The following is a 20,426-nucleotide window of genomic DNA, read 5'->3' as shown; positions in this document are numbered from 1 at the left end:
ATATAGTAAAATAGAAAGCACCATAATAACTACATAAGGATGTAGGTTATGCATTTCCTAGCGTTTTCAGATATTGTCTATCAAATACACCAAAATCTATGCAAAAGTGAGAACATAAGCTACAAAAAAGTCGGTGGCACGATTTCCGCTAAACCATAATATGGTTCGCCATCGTTTTCGGCCTGAGACTGTTCATCTGGATCGTGTGTCCTGAAACGTGTGGCGCTGCTGGCCTGCAACTGGATACCTTTGCACTCCCCGCCGCTGCAGTAAACACTCCAGTACAATTGGTGGCGGTAGTGCAACAAAATCCAAGTTTGCAACTGCCACCAAAAAGGAGAAAAAACGACAGCGTAGATGCATGGTTTTCTGTGCAAAACTTATGAGCGAGAAGTAGACATGAACGAAACTTCATCTGTGTCAAAGGTAATATTGCTCAGCTGTGCATTTACCACCTGAATATTGATAAGAATGTGTTTGTTTTGTTTGGATGTATAACGCAGACGGATGATTTGTTTTAGGGATGTTTTGTTTTTAAGTCAGCATCTAGAAAAAGGAAACGACAAGGAGTTGGTAAGTTATGACCATTGTCTTCAGACCCTTACTTTCACTTTAGAAACAATCGTATACATAACAGCATTGTTATCTATCTTATGTAGATGGATATATGGTGGATGGAAGTGATGATAATGGCAGAGACCGCTTTAGGATCTGTCAGGACCTACGGGAAACTGTTCAAAAGCACACAGAGGTACACATAACCTTACACATGACAATTACAAACGGGTCTGTGTATTTTTGCGCCTTCAATTCCTTCCAAAGCCGATAAAGGGCTATTGGATCTCTTTATTTGTTGGGAATATGAATATTCTTCTAATGTCAAAGATTTTTTTTATTCATCATCACAAAAATATTTGCACAAAAATGAAGCCTAGTTAACTAAGGTAATGTTATTTTAAACTTTTGTCATTTTGTCATTACTAAAAATATTTTAAGTTTTGTCTCAAGAGGCAAAGCAGAAATGTTTTATTATGAGGAGTGTTTGTAAAAACTATAATTTTCCTAATTTAATTGAGGCTTAATCACCTGTCCTTGAAAACTGCCTCAACATTTAGAGTAGATAATTACTAAGTATAGTTATCAGGCTATAGAATTATGAATAGGGTGATTTCATGAAAAACAGACTTTTTCCATGATTAAATGCTAAATCGGGTCTCTTGTGCATCTGCCAACTCAAAAGTTTGTCATTTGGGGTAAAATTTGAATATTGCTGTCTCCAAAATTAAACATCCAGTAATTGATTCATTGGTTATTCCCTTATGAGAAAGATACACGGACCCACATACACAAGTTATCTTATTTATTTGTAAGTTTCTATTATCTTATGCTTTAATATTTATTTTTACAGGTATTACAAGATCAGTTGAATAAAAAGGTCCTTGATGATCTTGTACAGTTCATTAAAAAGCATGAACTCTGCAACTCATCTGATGTCCGGAGACAGGGAGCAAGAGAAATCCCCACAGCTGCTTTAATGCTGGGTATGTTCTTTACTCTTGTTAAGTTTACTTTCACTTTCACCACGGTGTTACAAATGGTAATATGAATTTAGCTACAGACATTCTAAGGTAACAGTCAAATAACAGCTTATAATAACATCTGCTGTGAAATAGGGCTGCAGCGCTAAGTTGACATCATCGATATCGTTGACAATAAAAAAAATTGACAAATAATTTTGTCAAGCAGTCGTTTGATTTCACATGATGTGTTTTAAGGACCCGCAATAACGTGGTTTGACCTGTGGGTTGCTGTAGCGTGACTACCCTTCAAGAGGCAATGCAATAGAAGAACATTCTGCGTGGCAATACCGGCTAAACTAGCAGAGTGCTCTGTGACGATTACACAGAGATTTCTGCATGTTTCGCCTAGCATTTTAACACATTCACCCACCTTCAGTCAGTTTATTGAAAGACACATGTGTAATGTAATGTGGTAGGAGTGCATCCTTACTGTGAATTTAAAGTGTATCCCGAGTCACAGAGCGAATGTTTTGCAGTGAGTGAGGAGGAAAAATACTTCAAACTCTCTTGACCCCCCAAAGACATGTTCTATTGAAAGCTGAAGCGTATCATTTAATAGCTTTACCTGCATAAAAGGATTAAAACTCCCGGCTGAATAAACAATAGAACCCTGCCAAAAATACTATGGAGAATGTCATGGATTATGGTAATTGAATTGGTTTTAACAGAAACTAAAATATAATGGTCTAATGTCTATTGCTATTTGATGAATTCTGTTGGTGGGAATAATGGGAATTAAAACGAGTTTTGTAATGGTTTAATGAAAATAGTTTATAATATAATTTCAATGGAAACCATTAGAATTTCTTCGATGGCTTCTATTGGGTTTCTATTGTTTTCTTCCCAGCTGGGGTAGCCTATATTTCTCTTAAATAAATCATGTAATTGACCAGTCTTAAGAATCATTAGTTATTATTACAACCTCATTATTTAAAATCTACAGAGAAGATTTAAGAAATAAACATTTTTTACATTTATGCATTTAGCAGACACTTCTATCCAAAGCGACTTACAGCGCTAAATAAATTGATATTGTATCAAACTGAAATTTGGAAATTGAATGGCAAGCTCAGAAATCAAACTGTGAATTGTGTCAATGCCCTGCCTTATTTAAAACACAGTAGCAGCAGTTTGACTGTTGATGACTATTGATGGAACGCAGATCCTGAAGGAAATTTCTCCATTCAGCTATCTGGAAGCTGGCTCGACGTTCAATCACTGAAATAACGTCCTTGTTTTATTTTTTGTTAAAATAGGTCAAACTAAATATTTTTATGAATTGCAAAAACTGAATAATCGATCAAAAAAAATCTGCTTGTTTTATTATTCAACTTGGGTCCAATATGAAAAGTCAAAACTAACAATTCTGTTATTAGTGTTAATATAACCGGTTTGACGCCAATCGGTCAGGTGTCACATTCCTCGCAGGGGAGTCATTTGTTGAAAACACTAAATGCAAAAAATATAGGCATTATAAAATCAACTTGTTCTTTATGAAACAAATTAGCCATCATTAAACCATCATTTTTTATTTCCAGGTGTAAATGTGCCGGATCACACTATGACGTTTCGGAGTCTGTGTAATCTCCTTCAAGAATCTGTCACTCCGTTTGTTGTGTCACTTCATGCCAAAGGATGTGCAAGTGTGTATTCAATTTGCACTCAAATCATATTGAATTCGATATACTCTTGAGTATACGCTCATTCAGGTTTTCTTTTCTAGCTGTTAAGTTTTTAATTCAGAGAGTTCTAGAGCAGCTGATGGGAAGAGGAATGGCCCTGGACGAAGAACAAGATGATGATACAGCTCTGCATCTGAATACCCAATGTAGTATTAGTGATCTTTGCCAGTGGTACAACTCAGTTAAGGTAAGAGAAGTTTAAAGAAAATAAACGTATTGTAATATGAAGAACTAATGGCTTGTAGTATCAGGCACAAGAATACGCTCACATCTGGCATATTTTGAGTGAGGGTTCTGGAACCTGGCATGTTCTCAGATAGCACAGGCACGTCTGCAAATTATCTTCCAAAGATCTGATGGTCTACCGGTTTCACAGGAAAGACCCCACAGGATTTTGCAGAGATTTTTTTGTGTTTACTGTGTCCAAAAATGCTTAATTTTGCAGTGTTTTTTTGTTGAAAAAGTTAAAATACTACTTGAATGGGCAAATTGTCATATTCTAATGAATTTTGGTATAAAATAAAAATCATTTTTGACCATACCATGTATTCTTGGTTATTACTAAAATGTTCCTGTGCTACTTAAGACTGGTTTTGTGATCCAGGGTCACATTTGTCTATGGTGTGACAAACTCGGAACACATTTAAAATGGCTTTACTTGGACATTAATGTATAAGAGTTAGTTTATTGGGGATTATGGTTATTCTTATTTGTTATATATGGAAATAATGCATTGCCGTTTTGCAAATGTACATTAAATCATTTTGGGGGTGCCCAGATGTTTCTCTTTGACAGATTTAGTGACATGTTGTCATGATAATACAATCAAATGACATAACTGTCCGGCAAATGAGTGTCAGTACTGGACAAACTGACCAAATGTTAATTGAAGTTTTGCTGTGACATTGACTTGATGTACTCTAGCTTGAGCTTTGTTGTAAACTGCTGTGATTAACTGCTCTTTTGCAGAAGCCTGACGTGAAAAATAATGGCCTGTACTGGAGTTTGCCTATTGTTGTGATCTTCAAAGACTTTGAGGCTTTCAACTTGCAAGCTTTACAGGATTTTATCCTTATCTGCAGGTGATATTTGTCTTCTCAAATTTTGTGTTTATAATTTAGTGTTCTATTGTATGAAGTGTCATCCGTATCTGTGAATTAAGCTGTTTACATAATTGTAATTGTCAGGGTAGAAGGAAAACTCAACATTGCAAAATATACAAAACCTAGTCTAGAGAATTCAGAACCTCAGACTGGACAGAAGGTTTCTTCTCCAGCAGGACAATTATCCTAAGCACAAAGCTAAAACAATGCAAGAGTTGCTTATGGACAACTCTGTCAATGCCCTTGAGTAGCTCAGCCAGTACTTGGGCTTGAACCCAATTGATTATCTCTGTAGAAACCTGAAAATGTCCATCTACTGATGGTCCCAACAAACCTGACAGAGTTTGAGAGGATCTAAGGAGAGTTAGACATTTTTTCACACAATTGGTGAATTCAAGCATTTAGTTTTTTTCTATTAAAGAATTTCTCGTCATCATTGTGTATGGAGAGTAGTTTAGTGTAAACAAAATATTTTAAGTAGTTTAACATAAGGCATTGGGTTGAATAATTCCCAAGGCACTGTATGTGGTTTTGTTGTACTCCGTTTGACCCATGGAATCAAAAAAGATAAGTTCGTCCCCAAACCTTGAAGATACTTCAGTACATAGTGCTGAAGAACAATATAAATCTTTACAACAAAATACAATTGTGTTTGTAAAGTACTGCACAATGATAGGAATTTTTTATATGTTGGTTACCCAAAATGACCGACTGGAACAGCGATGGGCAATGTTTGACTGAAGGAATCACACAAAGTCAAATCTGAGTTTGCCTTGAAAAATAAATCTTCAATGCCATGAAAGGTATAACCACATGTAAGACCATGAATATGTCCGGTAACTACAGAGAAAACCCTGGTTAGAGAATATTGTTAGTGCTTTTTCATTCTTGAAGTACGTTTAATTTAAGAAATAGTTTACATAAACATGAAAATTCTTGCTAGATTTGCTCACCCTTGTGCCATCCTAGGTGTATGACTTTTTTAGCCATATCTATTGACCCCCTGTAGTCTTACTAGTAGTATTACTTTAATGATGAATAGATGCACTTTTTGGAGCTTGCTTGTGTTTGGAGCTACGGACAGTACTCTGTTGCTTTACAAAGTTAGGAAGAGATGGGGTAAAACTTACAATAACTGATTGTATTTGGATGAAGAAAGGAAGTGATGTACACCTAGGATGGCATAAGGGTGAGTTAATTATGTGAGATATCATATTTTGGTGAACTATTCTTTTTTGTGTTCTGTATTTTGTATTCTTTATCAATCCTTATTTGAATTCTGTACTTACAGTCAGTACACCCAGGAGCTTCCACTCATCTTTATCTTTGGCATTGCAACATCTCCCATTGCTATCCAGCACAGGCTGCCTCACTCTGTGTCATCTTTGCTCTGCATTGAGGTCTTTCATTCCCTCTCGTGTACTCGGCACTTAGCCTGTGTCTTCGACAAGGTAAATTACCCTTATGAATTATAAATTAAGGGACCAATTCACCAAAGAATACAATTCTCTGTGCTTACCCTATTAACTTTTAACTTTACACTTTTTTATGTTTCTTAAAGGTGTCATATGTTACAAATATCTGTTTTTCTGTGTCTTCGGTTGTGTTATATAATAAGTGTTATATATAAGTTGACCCTGCATGTATTAGACGCGTAACATTGCAAAAATGAAAGTGTCAGAACAAAAGATGCATTCTATCTAAAAGTGAATGCTCACCCAGAACTGCATGAAACTCCTCGTGTAACCACACCCACACTAATCTACGTCAGTTTGTTGAATGATTTGATTAAGACCGACCAAATTTATACGCAAGTAAGGTGGTCGTACTTGTCAGTACAATTGCTTTGGAACCTGATGTTCCAAATATGGTAAGAGGTGTGACATTTCCGTCACAAGCTTGCAGTATTCATCCAATCACTATGCACTGGTTAACTGGCCAATCATAGCATACCTCGCTTTTCAGAGTGCTGAGCTTTTTACAACATCCACGTGTTAAAGGGGTTGGACACAGAGGAGATACAAACATTCGTTTTAGCCTTAAGCCTTTTCACGCTCATCATATCATTGTAACCAACATGTCTCCCCTTGACAAAAACCCTGTTCAAGCGCCCACACCTGTTGTTTTCAGCCAGTGTCTGAAGTTTCCAGCCGGGAAAAAAGCCTCTGTGCATCTAGAGCCTAAAGCTAGCCCATTGTATTGCCTTGTGTGCTGTTGACTGAAATATAGGGATGGAAACCAGGTTCCTGATGGCGATTTTGTGTGTACAGCTTAAAGATAATATTACAATTTTATTAATGTTTTTGTATTTGAAGGTTGTTGCAACCCTTGCTGTAAATAAGACTTAAGTTGTATTAAACTTAAGGCATTTCTGTTGCATAATAATATATTTTTTTTATGTTCATCTCTCTTCCATAGCTGATTCTGACTTCTCAGTTCCCATTCAAGCTCAGCAGTAGGGTTATACAGGTTCTAATTGGCATCTTCCTCTACCATGACTTTTCAGTTCAAAGTTTTGTTAAGGGCCTCCAGGTGAGTCAAATATAGTGCCATACCTTTAAACATGATGTTTATGTTGTTTCCTTGTCTGTAACACGTTCTGTCGATTTAAATAATTTTCAGTGCTATCATTTGCAAATATCAGAAACTACTTGGTGATGGTTTAATACTCCACAATCTATATAATATATTATATAATTTTATAATTAATGCAGTTTAATACTTAGTTAAATATTTTTAAAAAATATTTGAGAATATCTTATACAAACAATTTATTCAAAATGTGTGTCTGTCTTGTTTGAAACTTAGTTTTCTGCGTTTAAGCTTATAAGAAATTCATATATTTTGTGATAACTTGTGATGATATTTCATATTTTGTTTTGCAGCTCTCCATATTAGAGCACTTTAATAGTCAGCCTCTCAGTGTCCTTTGCTGCAAGAAGCAGGAGGCCTTGCTTCGTGCCAAGACACTGAGCCAGAAAAATGTGGAAAGAATCCGTCATCTTCCCTCGTTCATGAGGTATGCACAAAAATATTCACCTGTCAGTTGATGGCTTTAGCATTTTTTTTATTGTACACTCGATACACTGCAGGTATGTGGAGACTCAGGAGCCACAAGATCAGGTTTTGCTACTTACCAGTGATGAACATGTCAAGGTAAAAAAAATTGACATTATTCATTTATTATCAGTAAGGGTTTTCTCTGAAGTCATGCAGGGAACATGTATGATTCGTTTGACCATACCTGATGCTGTCTGTGAAATCTTGGCTGAAGTCTGATAATTATGAGACAACAATCATCAAAGATTAATGTTACTTCTGTAACCCCAGCTGCCTAACAAGGGAACAGTGGGCTGCATTGCCATGGTGATACAGTGCATCAGTAGCACATGGCCGGGATGATGTATGTACCAGGAAGTATGAAAAGGCCTTTTGTAATAAAACGCTTAGAAAACAAATAATTGGTGTCTATGGATGCGTCGATCCGATACTCGGGGTCGATACGGGACTTTTTGCTGGATCGGGTATCGGACTGAATGGTTCGATCCAAATGGTCCAGTGGTTGATCCAGTGCGTTACCCGCGATAGTTACTCTAAAGCTTTAAAAAGGACTAACTTCCAAGTCTTTGTCATTTGATAGCTTTATGTGAGAAACAAACTAATATAGCATTAATAAGAAGTTCTGACCTACGCTGGTACTGTCATCTGTTAATCTCCAATCAGCATGTGTGTGCTCGGTAACAGACAGGATGTTACTATTTCCAAGATGTTCCAATGTTTCCATTTATTCTTCATAATAACAAGATAATGGTCTGAATGGAGAAATTTTCATCATGGTTCTGTCTCTCATCAATAGTCATGAATAGACAAACTGCTGCTGTGTTGTGTAAAAGGCAGTGCACATTTATACATGTGAAATGACACAGTTCACAGTTTGATTTCTATGCTTAGTTTTTTTTTTCTAAATTTCAGTGTGATTCAATATAAATTTATTTGGATATATAAAGTAGTAATGTATAAAGTCAACTCAGGATGTAAAAACTATAAAGGGAACCAAGTCAGTACATCACCATACCATACTTAATGATTCTAAAGACTGATCAATTACATGATTTATTTAAGAGAAATATAGGCTACCCCAGCTGGAAAAAAACTATAGAAACCCAATAGAACCCATCAAAGAAATTTGAATGGCTTCCATTAAAACACTATTATAAACCATAAACTTTCATTAAAACCGTTACAAACTCCTTTTTGTAGTTTGTTTTGGGCATTATACACACCAATAGAATTCATTAATCCATGACATTTTCTATGGTCTTTTTGGCAGCGTTCTATTGTTTATTCAGCCGGGATGTTTAATCCTCTTATGCAGGTACAGATAGAGCTATGAAATGATACACTTAAGCTTTTAATAGAACATGTTTTTGTGGGTCAAGAAACAGTTTGCTTACTCACTGCAAAACGCTCGCTCTGTGACTCCAGATGCATATAAAAAAATAACAGTTAAGATGCACTCCTATCACATTACATTACACGCATGCCTTTCAATAAACCGACTGAAGGTGGGTTAATGTGTTTATATCCTTGGTGAAATAGGCGTAAGATGCAACAATCTCTGTTGCAATTTTCTAGTCTTTGAGACTGGGAACTTATGCCTCGTTTCCACTGAATGGTACGGTTCAGTTCAGGACAGTACAGCACGGTTTGGTATGGTAAACCCTGATTGGGCTTGGGTTTCCACCACCTACAGTACCCTTACTTGATGGCCTTGGTGTATGCTGGAAAGTAGCAACATCATTCTTGCGCGAAGGAGAAACCCGTATTTAAAGAGCGCCTTTTGAGTTTTCATTCCCCTTGTTGCATGTGCAAGTGACGATTCTCTCTCAATCCATTAGCGTTCAGCGGTGATTATAGCTCCACCCTTTAGGTTCCGTTATTATTGGTACTACTTTGCTAGGTACCCTTACGAAAGGGTCCCAAAACAGTGATATGTTACTATTCGCTACTTTGATAACGTTCACGGTGGAAATAAACCGCACTGAACCGTACCGCTAAGTGGAAACAAGGCATTAGTGTCTCTATGTAATGATGCTTTCATACTTGGCAATTGATAAATAGTTATATTTTGTATGCATTGTTTTCCATGATCTATTAGGATTTCTTTGTGCTGTAATGTCATGTGCCTACCCACTATCCTTTATTCCCTAGGTGGAACTCAGTTGCATAGTATCAAATGGTTAGTGAAAGTAATAGTTCACCCAAAACAGAATATCATTTAGGGTCCATTTCCCAGACTGGGCTTAAACCTAGTCCTAATTTTCATCCTGGTTTAAACTAGTCTCTGCACCTAGTCACCATTATGTCATTCCAAACCTGAATTACTTTCTTGGGAAAACAAAATATATTTTGAAGAACGTTGATGACCAAACAAATTTGGCCCTCATTGATTTCTAAGTTATGGAAAAGATATTTCTCGTAATATATGCTTTTGTGTTTCTGTTTCAAAGAAGAGATAGTCACAAGCAGGTTTGCAGTTACATACGTGTAATTAAACAATTTATTTTTTTGTTATTGGGTCAACTATTCACTTAAACTGGTCATTTAACCTACGTGTTATACAATTCCTCAAACACTTTAAAAACAATGCATCTTTTTATCTTTTCAGGAAGTTTGTCAGAAATTGTTGAAAAACCTTCATAAATACCACAAGAATTACTATCCTATTCTCCAGTGTTTATACTCTTTGACGTCATTGCTACCCAAGTGTCCCATGGGAAAACATGTGAGTATCTAAATTAAAACAACTTGTTTATCTAAAGTTATTCTGAGGTATTTGCTTGGCTCTTGCAATATTTAAATTTCATTCTCATAGATAAGAGAGCTCCATGTAACCTGCAATGAGAAGAATGTTTGGGAAATGGAAGAGTATCATTCAGCCATGCAGCTTTTGAGGTAATGTTGGACATCATTAGTCCTGCGTGGTCAAGAATTGGACTTACTGGACATCTGGTACAATAATTGAAGTTTATTGGTTTGATTCACAGATCTGGGCTGTCTCGCTCACTCACTCTACGCACAGAGTATTACCAAAGATCAGCCCCGTCTATACATTTGGTTACATATTTATGTGTGTATGTGTAGGTGTGTCTTCAAGCTTGCTTCGATCCCTGGCCTATGGCAAGGCTGGTTTACATCTGATATTCTTTCTTCAGGCGGTGCCTCCCTTTCTTGATTCAATCAGCTTCATTCTCCTTTGTCTGCAAACATCATATGACACGACACAATACCCAAATTCTGCATAGCTAAGCACTCAGATAATGATATGTGTGTGCATGCACTACTTTGTTCCACCTTTGCTCTCTGACCCTTTAATTTATTGTCTGCACTCATATTCCTAGAGGCACCAATCTGTATTATCTACTGCTTCCCCCCAACCTTTGTACACAAAGCTACACACACATACATACCAAATCCTGTAGCAAACACATTCCAATCAGCCCTTAACTCCTCAGAGTTTTCTGCCTAAACATTCTCATTAAAACACACACATATTATGTTCATCAAAACTATAATACAGAATAAACATTTAAACGTAATAAAACTTATTAAAAAAATCCTTCAGTAACAGGTCCTAAAATGTTTTTATTAAATGTGATCGTATTAACTGTATGTATTATCTTATTCATTATTCCTTATCTTTAAATTACGCTTACAGGGCAACGTTTTTTTTGGTTCAATTCAACATTGAACATGCCTCAACATGCCATGTCTTTCTTGGTCTTGTGGCAGAGTCATGGCAGAGCCTTAGGTTCTGTGTGGAGAGAAATACATCATTGTTGGTCTCGTCTTTGGCCCGCCCCTCTTGTTTCCTCGTTAGCTTCCCTTCAGTGTTTCATTACCTACACCTGTCCCTAATTAAGTATCCTTTGTTAGTTCCCCTATTTAATGCCGTGTGTTTGCGGTACTGTTCTGTTTCCTTTTGGTTCTCGTAAGGTATGTTATGCCTACCTCCAGTCTAGAGTCTTGCAGTCCAAGTCAAACCTCGGTCCTGTAAAGTTTTTTTGTTTAGATATCACGTTTCCTGTTTTCGCCCCATCTTGGGAAGTCTATGTTTTGTTTTAGTTTTGTAGTTTGGATTGTTCCGTTACTGTTTTACCCCATCGTGGGTCTTTTTGTTTTGTTTAAATAAATCTTAAGTTATTGCACTGCTGCCTGCGCTTGGGTTGTCCTTCTGTGTCCAAACCCTGAAAAACACATTGATCTAATGTTTAGCTTGATGTCGCTATATGCGTCTGACAAAATGTATTCTGATTCGACAATGTAAATCCTTAGGCGAAGATTTCATAATGACATCCCCCTATTTAAAATTCTTATTCTCCATTGAGTAACATGTTTCCTGAAAAGATTCAAAGGCTTTCTTTATCATATTTACCTAGGGTATGAATCATTTTTAGCACAACTCTAAGCCCCGCTAAGAGATTCTTATGCCCCTTGCAGTCCTAAAATGCATTGTAACCCACTGCTTCGCAGGGATTATTGCTTTAGGAATTTCTGAGGTTCAGTGGTCCGCTAATTATTTTTTTAATTTTCTTGGCAGGATTCTAGCAAAAGATGAGCTTGTTGCAGCTTTACGGGAGTGTGCTGGAATTCTTAAATCAGCCAATACCAAGAAAATGCAGAATGTGCTCAAACAAGTGGATGAGTTTGTTGTAAGATTGGAAGAGCTGGAAAGTAAGTGAATTGGCCTAATTGCTTAAATTCAGGAGGTATATTTAAAATATGGCATTGAATTACTTAACAGAAAGTTATACAGCATTTTCAAACACACTTGTAAAATCTAATATTCAACAAACATCGCAATTCCAATATCAAGGGAATAATTATAAAAAAATTATAATGAACCCTTATGATGTTTTTGCCATTGTGCAGCCCTAAAGATGAGCAAAAGTGTATTTCTTTTTGTTAACACGGATTAAGGTTGTGTTTACCACAGGGAAGAGGGCATTCATGTGCAATTTTTAGCTAGGAAACTTATATTTCCGATTAATTCCGAGAACACATGAAGGCAGAATTATATGCTCATCTATACGCATGACCTATATTTAATTAAAAAAGTTAGGAAATCCCCACGGGGCTCTAGACTAACATTTCAGAGAGGTGGCGCTGGTGCCACCAAGTTATACAGTTTGAGTCGTGGGTCGAGGCAAGAATAAAGGAACACTAAAACTACATCCAAACATTAATAAATCTATTACAAAGTAATAAAAATCATTGTTTATGATATAATCTTTATTGACTATCACTGGCAGAATTTTGTTTTCGCAAAAGAGCCCTGTCCCTTCAGAGTCATGTACAGGCGTGTCATCCTGAATTCAGACGCTGTTTTGTGTGCATGGTTTCTAAGGAGTAGCATTAAATAAAAACGTTCATCTTTGCCTTGTGATCCTTGAAGGACAGTTGTTCATCAAATATGACTCTGAGGTTCCTGGCTGATTTGGAATGAGTGATTATGGTATTGTCAAGTTTTATGGTGAGATCGTGGAGTGTACTGGAAACGCGAGTAGTTCTATCTTGACAGGGTTCAGCTGGAGGTGATGCTCTTTCATCCAAGCTGAGAGGTCTTCTTGCCAGGCTGTAATGCGAGCTGCTACGGTGGTATTGTCTAGGTGAAATGAGATGTATATCTAGGTGTCTTCAGCATAACAGTGATACAAAAATCTGTGTACCCATATGATGGGTCCCAAGGATGTCATATAGATGAAAAAAACAGCTGTCCAAGCACCGATCCTTGAGGGACTCCAGTGAGCGAACCCCTCCAGGACATCTTGAAGGATCTGCCAGAGAAGTAGGATTTGAACCAGTGGAGTGCCTGAGACTTCTAGAGATGACAGGGTTGCTAGCAGTATCTGGTGATTGACAGTATCAAACACTGCATATAGGTCTATCAGAATCAGGACCGAGGACTTAGATTCTGCCTTGGCTAGCCACAGTGCTTCGGTCACAGACTGCTTGTCATCCAGTTGTTTATTCCGGGATGGGTAGGAAAACACCTGGTTGCAAATAGGAGGAGAGACACAGGTCTGTAACTGTCGGTAATAGAGGGGTCCAATGTTGGTTTCTTAAGTAGGGGTGTGACCTGGACCTGTTTGAATGTGGATTCAAAAGTGCCATTGAGCAGGGAGGTGTTGATGATGTGTGTGAGTGTGCTGGATATGGCCTGAAGGAGATGGGAGATGATTGGGTCAAGCGGACAGGTGGTGGGATGGCTGGAGAGAAGTCTGGTGACTTCAGTGTCAGTCAGTTGGGCGAAAGAGGAGAGTTCAATGTTTGAAGTGAGGGTAGTGTTTTCGTAGGTGCTGAGAATTGTTTGCTGATGTACAGGTGGTGGTGTAGGTGTAGTGCATGTAGGAAGGAGCATGTTGAAAGTGATGAAGAAATGATCAGAAATGTGACTTTAATATTATCTGTGGTGCAGTTACGGGTGTAGATGAGATCAAGCTAGTTTCCTGATCTGGGTACCCGCTGTGGCGGTGAGGTCGAACGAGGTGGTGAGGATAAGGAAGTCAGAAGCATAAGGTTTCTCCAGGTAGATGTTGAAGTCCACAAAGACTACAAGAGGGCCACTATCCTCCGGGAATGATGAGAGCAGCACATCGAACTCTTCAATGAAGTTGTGAAGAGAACCTGGGGAGGCGGTAAACTACAACAAAACTGAGCTGAGTTGGAGAAGTGATATTAACAGCGTGGTGTTCAAATGAATACATGTTGCATAGGGAAGATTGTGTGGAATATTTCAATTTATTTTTCATAAGCAAACCTGTGCCGGCGCCTCTTCCAGTTTGGTGGGGAAGGTTAGAGGAGTAGTTTGTGGAGAGGGCAATGGGTTTGGGTGAGTCTTCAGGACGAATCAATGTTTCTGTTAAACCTAGAATGTGAAAGTCAAACTGACTGGCAAAAGCATGGATGAAGTCAGTCTTGTTCACTGAGATCAACAGAGGTGTAGAAGTGGATGTGTGAATGGGACGGGCGTGAGAGTGAACGTATCGTACCTTGCGTCTCGGGTGAGAACACTATCTATGGTGGAGTACAGGAATAAACTGGAAACACATGATGGAAGTATACAATTAATTGAAAGCAAAGGTATGTTAAATATACTAATGTGCCTTGCTGGTGTCTTTGCTCGGTAAAATATTTGTTGAAATTAGCGCGAACAGAATACAGCTGAACACACCTTCTAAATTAGCAAAACAAAACCCAAGCGACTTGAATGGGCCACGGATCAAACAACGATCATCTAGCTCCATGCGTTTAAGTGCAAAACTAGAATGTCTAGCTGTAACGAGCAGCTAACGGCAATTTAATGTGACTTCAGGAGTAGATTAAATAAACAAGATCAAATAATCTTAACTAACAACAGGCAACAGACTAGTCAACCGTTGAAACAAGGTAACAGGGTAAATAGCAGATTTACGCACTACTGCAGACATCTGCTGGCTATTCTCGTCTCCTGTCAAAATATAATCCCTCCAGTCTACACCCAGGACATCACACTTCCCTTTCCACACAACTGTAATAACTTTGTGTGGTCGTTGCATTGCTGCAGTATTCATATCACTTCTCACAATCTGGACTATATTTTTATATTTTTATATTTTATATATTTTGGACTTTTACACTGTAGGTCGCTCTGTTGTTGTCTCTGTGTTATTCATAACAATGACAATGACAAACCTGATTGATCGAATGATTGATTGACGATGCCTGTCCCTGCTAATACAATGCTTTACTTTCCAGATCTCCCCACCGAAGATGTTCCTGGGGATGATGTTGCCTGTTCAGGAAAGGATATTCAAAGAAGAACAGATCTTCATTACCTTCAGAAGGTAAAGTGTTTATCTTAAACTTGAATTTCTAGAACTTGAACTTATTTTATAGTTGTTTTTTGTTTTGTTTATGTGAACAGCTGTGTGCAATTCTATGTTAAGTGGTTTATGTAGGACTGATCTTGTGTAATTTTTATATATTTAAATATCAAATTCATAAAAAAAATGTGTAATTGTTTTAAAACAATAGAGAACCTACTGTAAGAGACTCTTACAGTCTCTGATGGAAAAAGAGTCCAGAAAAACAAGAAAAATGAGCTCATTCGAAATACTTCGAAACCAGGTGCTACAATATATTGATGAACTTGTGAGGTTAGTGGGCAAGACTATTACTATAATCTCATAAAAATATTGGTAACACTTTACAATAAGGTGCTATTAGCTAAGAGTGAATTCAGCATTTATTAATCCTTTTTATAGTTAGTTCCTGTCAATACACCTATTCATTTTAGTTCATGGTACATTAACTAATGTTAACATACACAATATTTGATTTAAAAAATGTTGTAGTAAATGTTGAAATTAATATTAATAAATGCTGTAGAAGTATTATTCAGTGTAATTGCTTTGCTAATGCATGAACTTATTGTTAACGAATAGCAACTTACTGTAAAGTGTTATTAAAATATCTTATAATATTTTCAGTATTGCTATTTGTTTCTCTCATCAGAGAGTACCTGACTCCAGCAGAGCTTCAACCTCTTAGTGAAGTATGTTACTACAGCTCCTCGGGGGTCCTGCGACAGCGACTTAATGCTGCCCCCCGCACATCTATTCAAGCTGCTCTCAGTCATCCTTTTCACTACCTGCAGGTACCTGACCACTGATTTTTAAGGGGGTCGCACACCGGATGCGCAAGCGCAGCGTCACGTCTACAACAACTCTGCTATTAATGTGGTAGAATCGAGAGGGTTTTCTGTGTTAATGCGCTGTTTTTCTCTTATTCCCAAACAGAAAAATACAAGTTTAAAGTCACACAAGTGAAGTCAGTGTGTACATTAAAGATGATTTCAGTCAAAGAACATCTAATTTAATGTTAAATTAAGAGTGGCGCGTTGTTTCGCTTCAGAACTCAGAACCGTGTCCCGAGTATAGCATAGCGCTGCCGACAGGCGCAGAATTGCGGGACTGGTGTGTGTCACTCATAGAAAACAATGTGTTCATTTTTGCAAACAATAGGGCTGTGCTGAGTCAGACTCAGCCAGTTAAATTGTTTTGTAGAACAAATTAGACTGTGGTGGGCCGTCACCGTCGTCTAGATTATACATGGCCCTGGCTCGGCTCTGCACCGCGAGTCTCCGCTGATCCTATGTGGGTTTTCCTGAATGGACGAGGTGTTTACGAGTATTGAATGGAAACGTACGTGTCGCTACGATCACGTTCTGATGAAAGGAAATGATTGGATGTAAAAGGGGAATTTCAAACTGCCCTCTGTAATCCATCAAAATGACCTTCAGATTTTTCCGAAACTGGTATAAAAAATCCGTCATTGACGATCATTTTCGGTTAACGCGACCTCTGGTCAGAAATCAACAGAGGCTTTGGAAAAATATATATGAATATACTTGCCAATCAGAGGTGTTTAAACGATTCAACACTGAAGAAGAGCTTTGATGAAGAGGGTCACGCTCACACAGTTTATCATTATCAACTGCATACAGATACGATGTAAGAAAGAGATTCATTAGAGTAGTCAGACTCTTTACTGTATAACCATTGAGTGTTTTAGTTATGTTGGATGTTCTTCGTTGTTTTTTATGCATTTCCTTTTTGAATAACTGATTTTGATGTTCCTTAAGAGAATCAAAACGGCAATTAAATTGCAAAAAAATAATTCATAAAGGCTCCTCATCTCGTTTTACGTGTGTAAAAATGTATTCTAATATCTGAAAGTATTAATCAAGATTACAACATCAAGGGCAATGGTCAGCATCACTGATTTTGTTTTAATCTTGCAGTCCTATGGAATGAGTTTGTTTTATCAGATATATGCTTCTGTGATCCACATCAGTTTAAAGACGCCTATGGTGCTGCTTTGTTTGTTTAAATTAAACAAGCTGTCAGGGATAAACTGCTTTCAGCATTTTCATTATTTTTATTTTATAATTTATTTAATCTACATACATTAAGAATTACATTAATCTCATTATGTCGTGCAATTGTTTTGTATACATTTGTGACTAACTCTGGGAAGTAAATTATCACTTGTACCTCTAATCGGCAATCCTAGGATTTATTTATAATACGAAGCCAGGTCAGTTTAACACACATTTTCTGTCATGGTCTGTGGACTGCCTGAAGTAGCCTTGGCCACCCCATATATAAAATTCTAGCTCTGACACTGTGTGAGCGGCCTCCAAATGTTTAGAACCCAGAGACTTTTATGCTCATACAGCGGAGTCCCTCAGTGTTCATGGGCAGGGCTTAATCAGTGTGATGTCAGTTTGCTGATACAATGACAACAGTTTGTTCAAGATGGCGGTTGATGTTTATTGGGGATTTAAAAAAACAAATGGGTGGATTTGTATCATTCTATGATGGTTATGTTTAAACAACATTTAGTGAATTTTCTACATTTTTAATCTATACAGTTTTCCCACAGTCTTCCCACAAATGCGGTGTCATGCTTCGGGCAAACAGCTAAGCTATTTATTCAGTAACAATGGTTAATACCCCATACCATAGTTAAACTAATGTTTTTGGACATTGCAAAAGGTTGTAACACTTTCTGCGGTCCAGTGTTACTGATGTTAATTGGACTGAGCCAAAAAAGACCCGTCAGAGATCAGGTTGAGTCTTCACTGACATTTACTTGACCTTAGCAGGTAAGGCCCTGTCGGAAAGCAGGGCGGGTCTTCAGAGATGATGTGGAATAAAATACCTAACCTGCTTAAAAATGGCCACACGGAAATAATCGTATACAATTTAGGAAATTTGAAGCGGGTTCTACAATGGATCCAAGGGACGTGTTTCCTGCTAGTTCCAATAACTTTTTTCAGCTCACATCTGTGTTTGAAGAGTAAAACTGTGTTTTTGTGCCCAAAAGCAGTTTATTTTGCAACTTGTCTGTTGACTTCTTTAAAAAACGTTTTGTTTGGTATTAAAAACTCTTGGTGTTGTAACTCTGTTCTGTATTTTCTGCAGAATGAAGCCTTGAAAACAAGTGCTGGGACGGTTTCTAGTAATGCTCCTGACCTCTGCATCATATACAAGCTTCATCTTGAGTGTGGAAGACTTATAAATCTATATGATTGGCTCGAGGTGCAAATATTATATATTAAACGTATAAAGTAATACATTAGCATATATTAGTATGATAGTATATGGTTTGTCTATTCTAACATTGTGGCTGCAATTTGTCGTTGTTGTTTTTTTAGGCCTTTGTGACCGTAAGTTCAGCTGCTGAGGACAAAGAAGCAGATTCTGAGGAGTATAACAAACCCGAAAATCTCAAAAAGTATCCTTTTTAGACAGCATGCTTGTAATGCAAATTTGATTTGAGTATTTTAAACTTTCTTCAATGATAATGTTAAACTTTGCTAAGTTATTATTTTGTGTCGTTACATTATGACTTGAAATTGCATGCACAATAATGTAATTGAAAATCTCCTTTCCTTTAAAAGGGGCTTTAAGAACATTTTTATAGTTGATGCTCTTAACAATGTAAAAACAGTGCTTGCTTCATTCAGGCTGTTTCTGAGATGGAATTCCTTGGTTTTGTTAAATCAACAAAACAGAAGACTGATCATGTGGCAAGACTGACTTGGGGAGGTTGTTAGAGAAACATCCATACAGTCCTAATGTTTAATGTCTTTTGAACTTCAACTATTTTAAACTTCCAGCATTGCATATTATGTATTTTCTCTTTTCAGATTGTCTCTAACTTCATAGTGACGATTTTATTATTATACATACGCGGTAATAACGCTCTAGTTTCTCGAACGTGAGACATTGCCCTTTTATTGACTATGTACTTTTGATTTAACTATGTGCCAAGTATTACAATAAAGTAGAGTATTCTGTTTTTAATGTCTCCGTCAAAAATTCTATAGAGCAAGAAAGTTTTATTTTAAAGCTGCAGTTATAACATTGTATGTGTTTACCATTGTAGTAATTGTGAATACAGATTGTAGCTTTTATCATCATTAAAAATGAAAACCTGTATAGACAGATTTTTCTTCTGATATCTGGACTCTGTCAACAAATATTTCGATTTTCAGTACATTGGTAATGCATACAATCTCTGAGATTATATTTCTAGTTTGACTTCAAATGTATTTATTACACTCGAATTGCACTTAAACAAAATAAAGTATTTTACTATTTACTCAAGTACTTGTATCCCAAATGTAACATTTAAAGGGATTAAAATTGAGAAAAAAAGCAAATTATTTGCATATGTTTTCTTTTCAGATGACATAGACTGAAATTCTGGTTTTCATTTATTTTGAGAGAATATTTGGGGAGTGATTGCAAAAATGTCAATGGTGTAACCGTAAAAACTTGATTCCAATAATTCCAAAAATTGTTAAAAAATATATAATTCTCAAAAACACCATATCGGCTACAATCTTACATTAGCTCTTTTTAATAGTTAATAAAAGTAAATGGAATACCATTGTTCTAAATATTATAATTAATTAATTGGAAGTCAAATTCATGAAATGTCAAGGTGGTGTAACCACATTCAAGGAGAAATTTTGTTAATATTGCGCAAGAAGACGTGACTTGAATTGAAATTACAGAGAAGAACCTCTGGTAACACTAACTGCTCCATGCAAAGGTTGGAAACTCTCTGTAAAATGTGAGATCATTTGACATTTTAAGGGTATGGTCAGGTATTCTTAGGGATATACCCCCTAAGGAAAGAACCCTTCACAAGGTACAGTCAAGTAAGGAACACTCTCCATGGCGTAGAGATGTCAATGAATGAATAAAAAAGAAGACAAGGAGGGTTCAAATGGGTCTCAGGTAATCCCAAATTTCTCTTAAACCCTACTTTTAATAAAAAATAGGATCCGTTAAAAGAACGAGCCCTTATAAAATGGATAAAGTGAAAAATCTTGCGTTAAGCGTTTCTTCGCCTTAGAAGTCCATTATAAGGAAACCGCTTAATGTACCAAAACAACAACCAAAATAAATACATTTGATTATCTCTGATATCAAACATAACGT

The 20,426-nt window shown here is 37.0% G+C and overlaps 1 protein-coding gene across 2 annotated transcripts; it reads left to right on the top strand.

Annotated features, from left to right (window-relative positions):
- The first annotated feature begins 331 nt into the window (after positions 1-331).
- On the top strand, positions 332-19,583 carry orc3 (origin recognition complex, subunit 3). Of its 2 annotated transcripts, none has more exons than XM_056768512.1 (20): positions 332-426; positions 522-573; positions 660-751; positions 1,409-1,541; positions 3,119-3,223; positions 3,304-3,449; positions 4,232-4,344; positions 5,657-5,816; positions 6,784-6,897; positions 7,251-7,384; positions 7,458-7,521; positions 10,034-10,150; positions 10,241-10,320; positions 11,966-12,099; positions 15,163-15,251; positions 15,469-15,563; positions 15,922-16,063; positions 18,396-18,512; positions 18,629-18,708; positions 18,925-19,583. In XM_056768512.1, exons 1-20 carry the CDS (start codon positions 358-360, stop codon positions 19,028-19,030), a joined length of 2,142 nt encoding a protein of 713 aa, XP_056624490.1. In that variant the 5' UTR covers positions 332-357; the 3' UTR covers positions 19,031-19,583. The 2 variants fall into 2 exon arrangements, with proteins under 2 accessions (XP_056624490.1, XP_056624489.1); XM_056768511.1 differs by having other exon boundaries at positions 15,442-15,563.
- Positions 19,584-20,426: the final 843 nt, after the last annotated feature.

This window comes from Triplophysa dalaica, chromosome 15 (genome assembly GCF_015846415.1).
Source record: "Triplophysa dalaica isolate WHDGS20190420 chromosome 15, ASM1584641v1, whole genome shotgun sequence".
In the NCBI taxonomy this organism is placed as follows: domain Eukaryota; kingdom Metazoa; phylum Chordata; class Actinopteri; order Cypriniformes; family Nemacheilidae; genus Triplophysa; species Triplophysa dalaica.
This window is presented reverse-complemented; position numbering and strand designations above follow the sequence as displayed.

Coding starts and splice junctions, on each gene's coding strand:
- orc3 (XM_056768511.1), top strand. CDS start 358: ATGCATGGTTTTCTGTGCAAAACTTATGAGCGAGAAGTAGACATGAAC. Junction 15,564..15,921: donor TATATTGATGAACTTGTGAG/GTTAGTGGGCAA, acceptor TTCTCTCATCAG/AGAGTACCTGACTCCAGCAG. Junction 16,064..18,395: donor ATCCTTTTCACTACCTGCAG/GTACCTGACCAC, acceptor TATTTTCTGCAG/AATGAAGCCTTGAAAACAAG.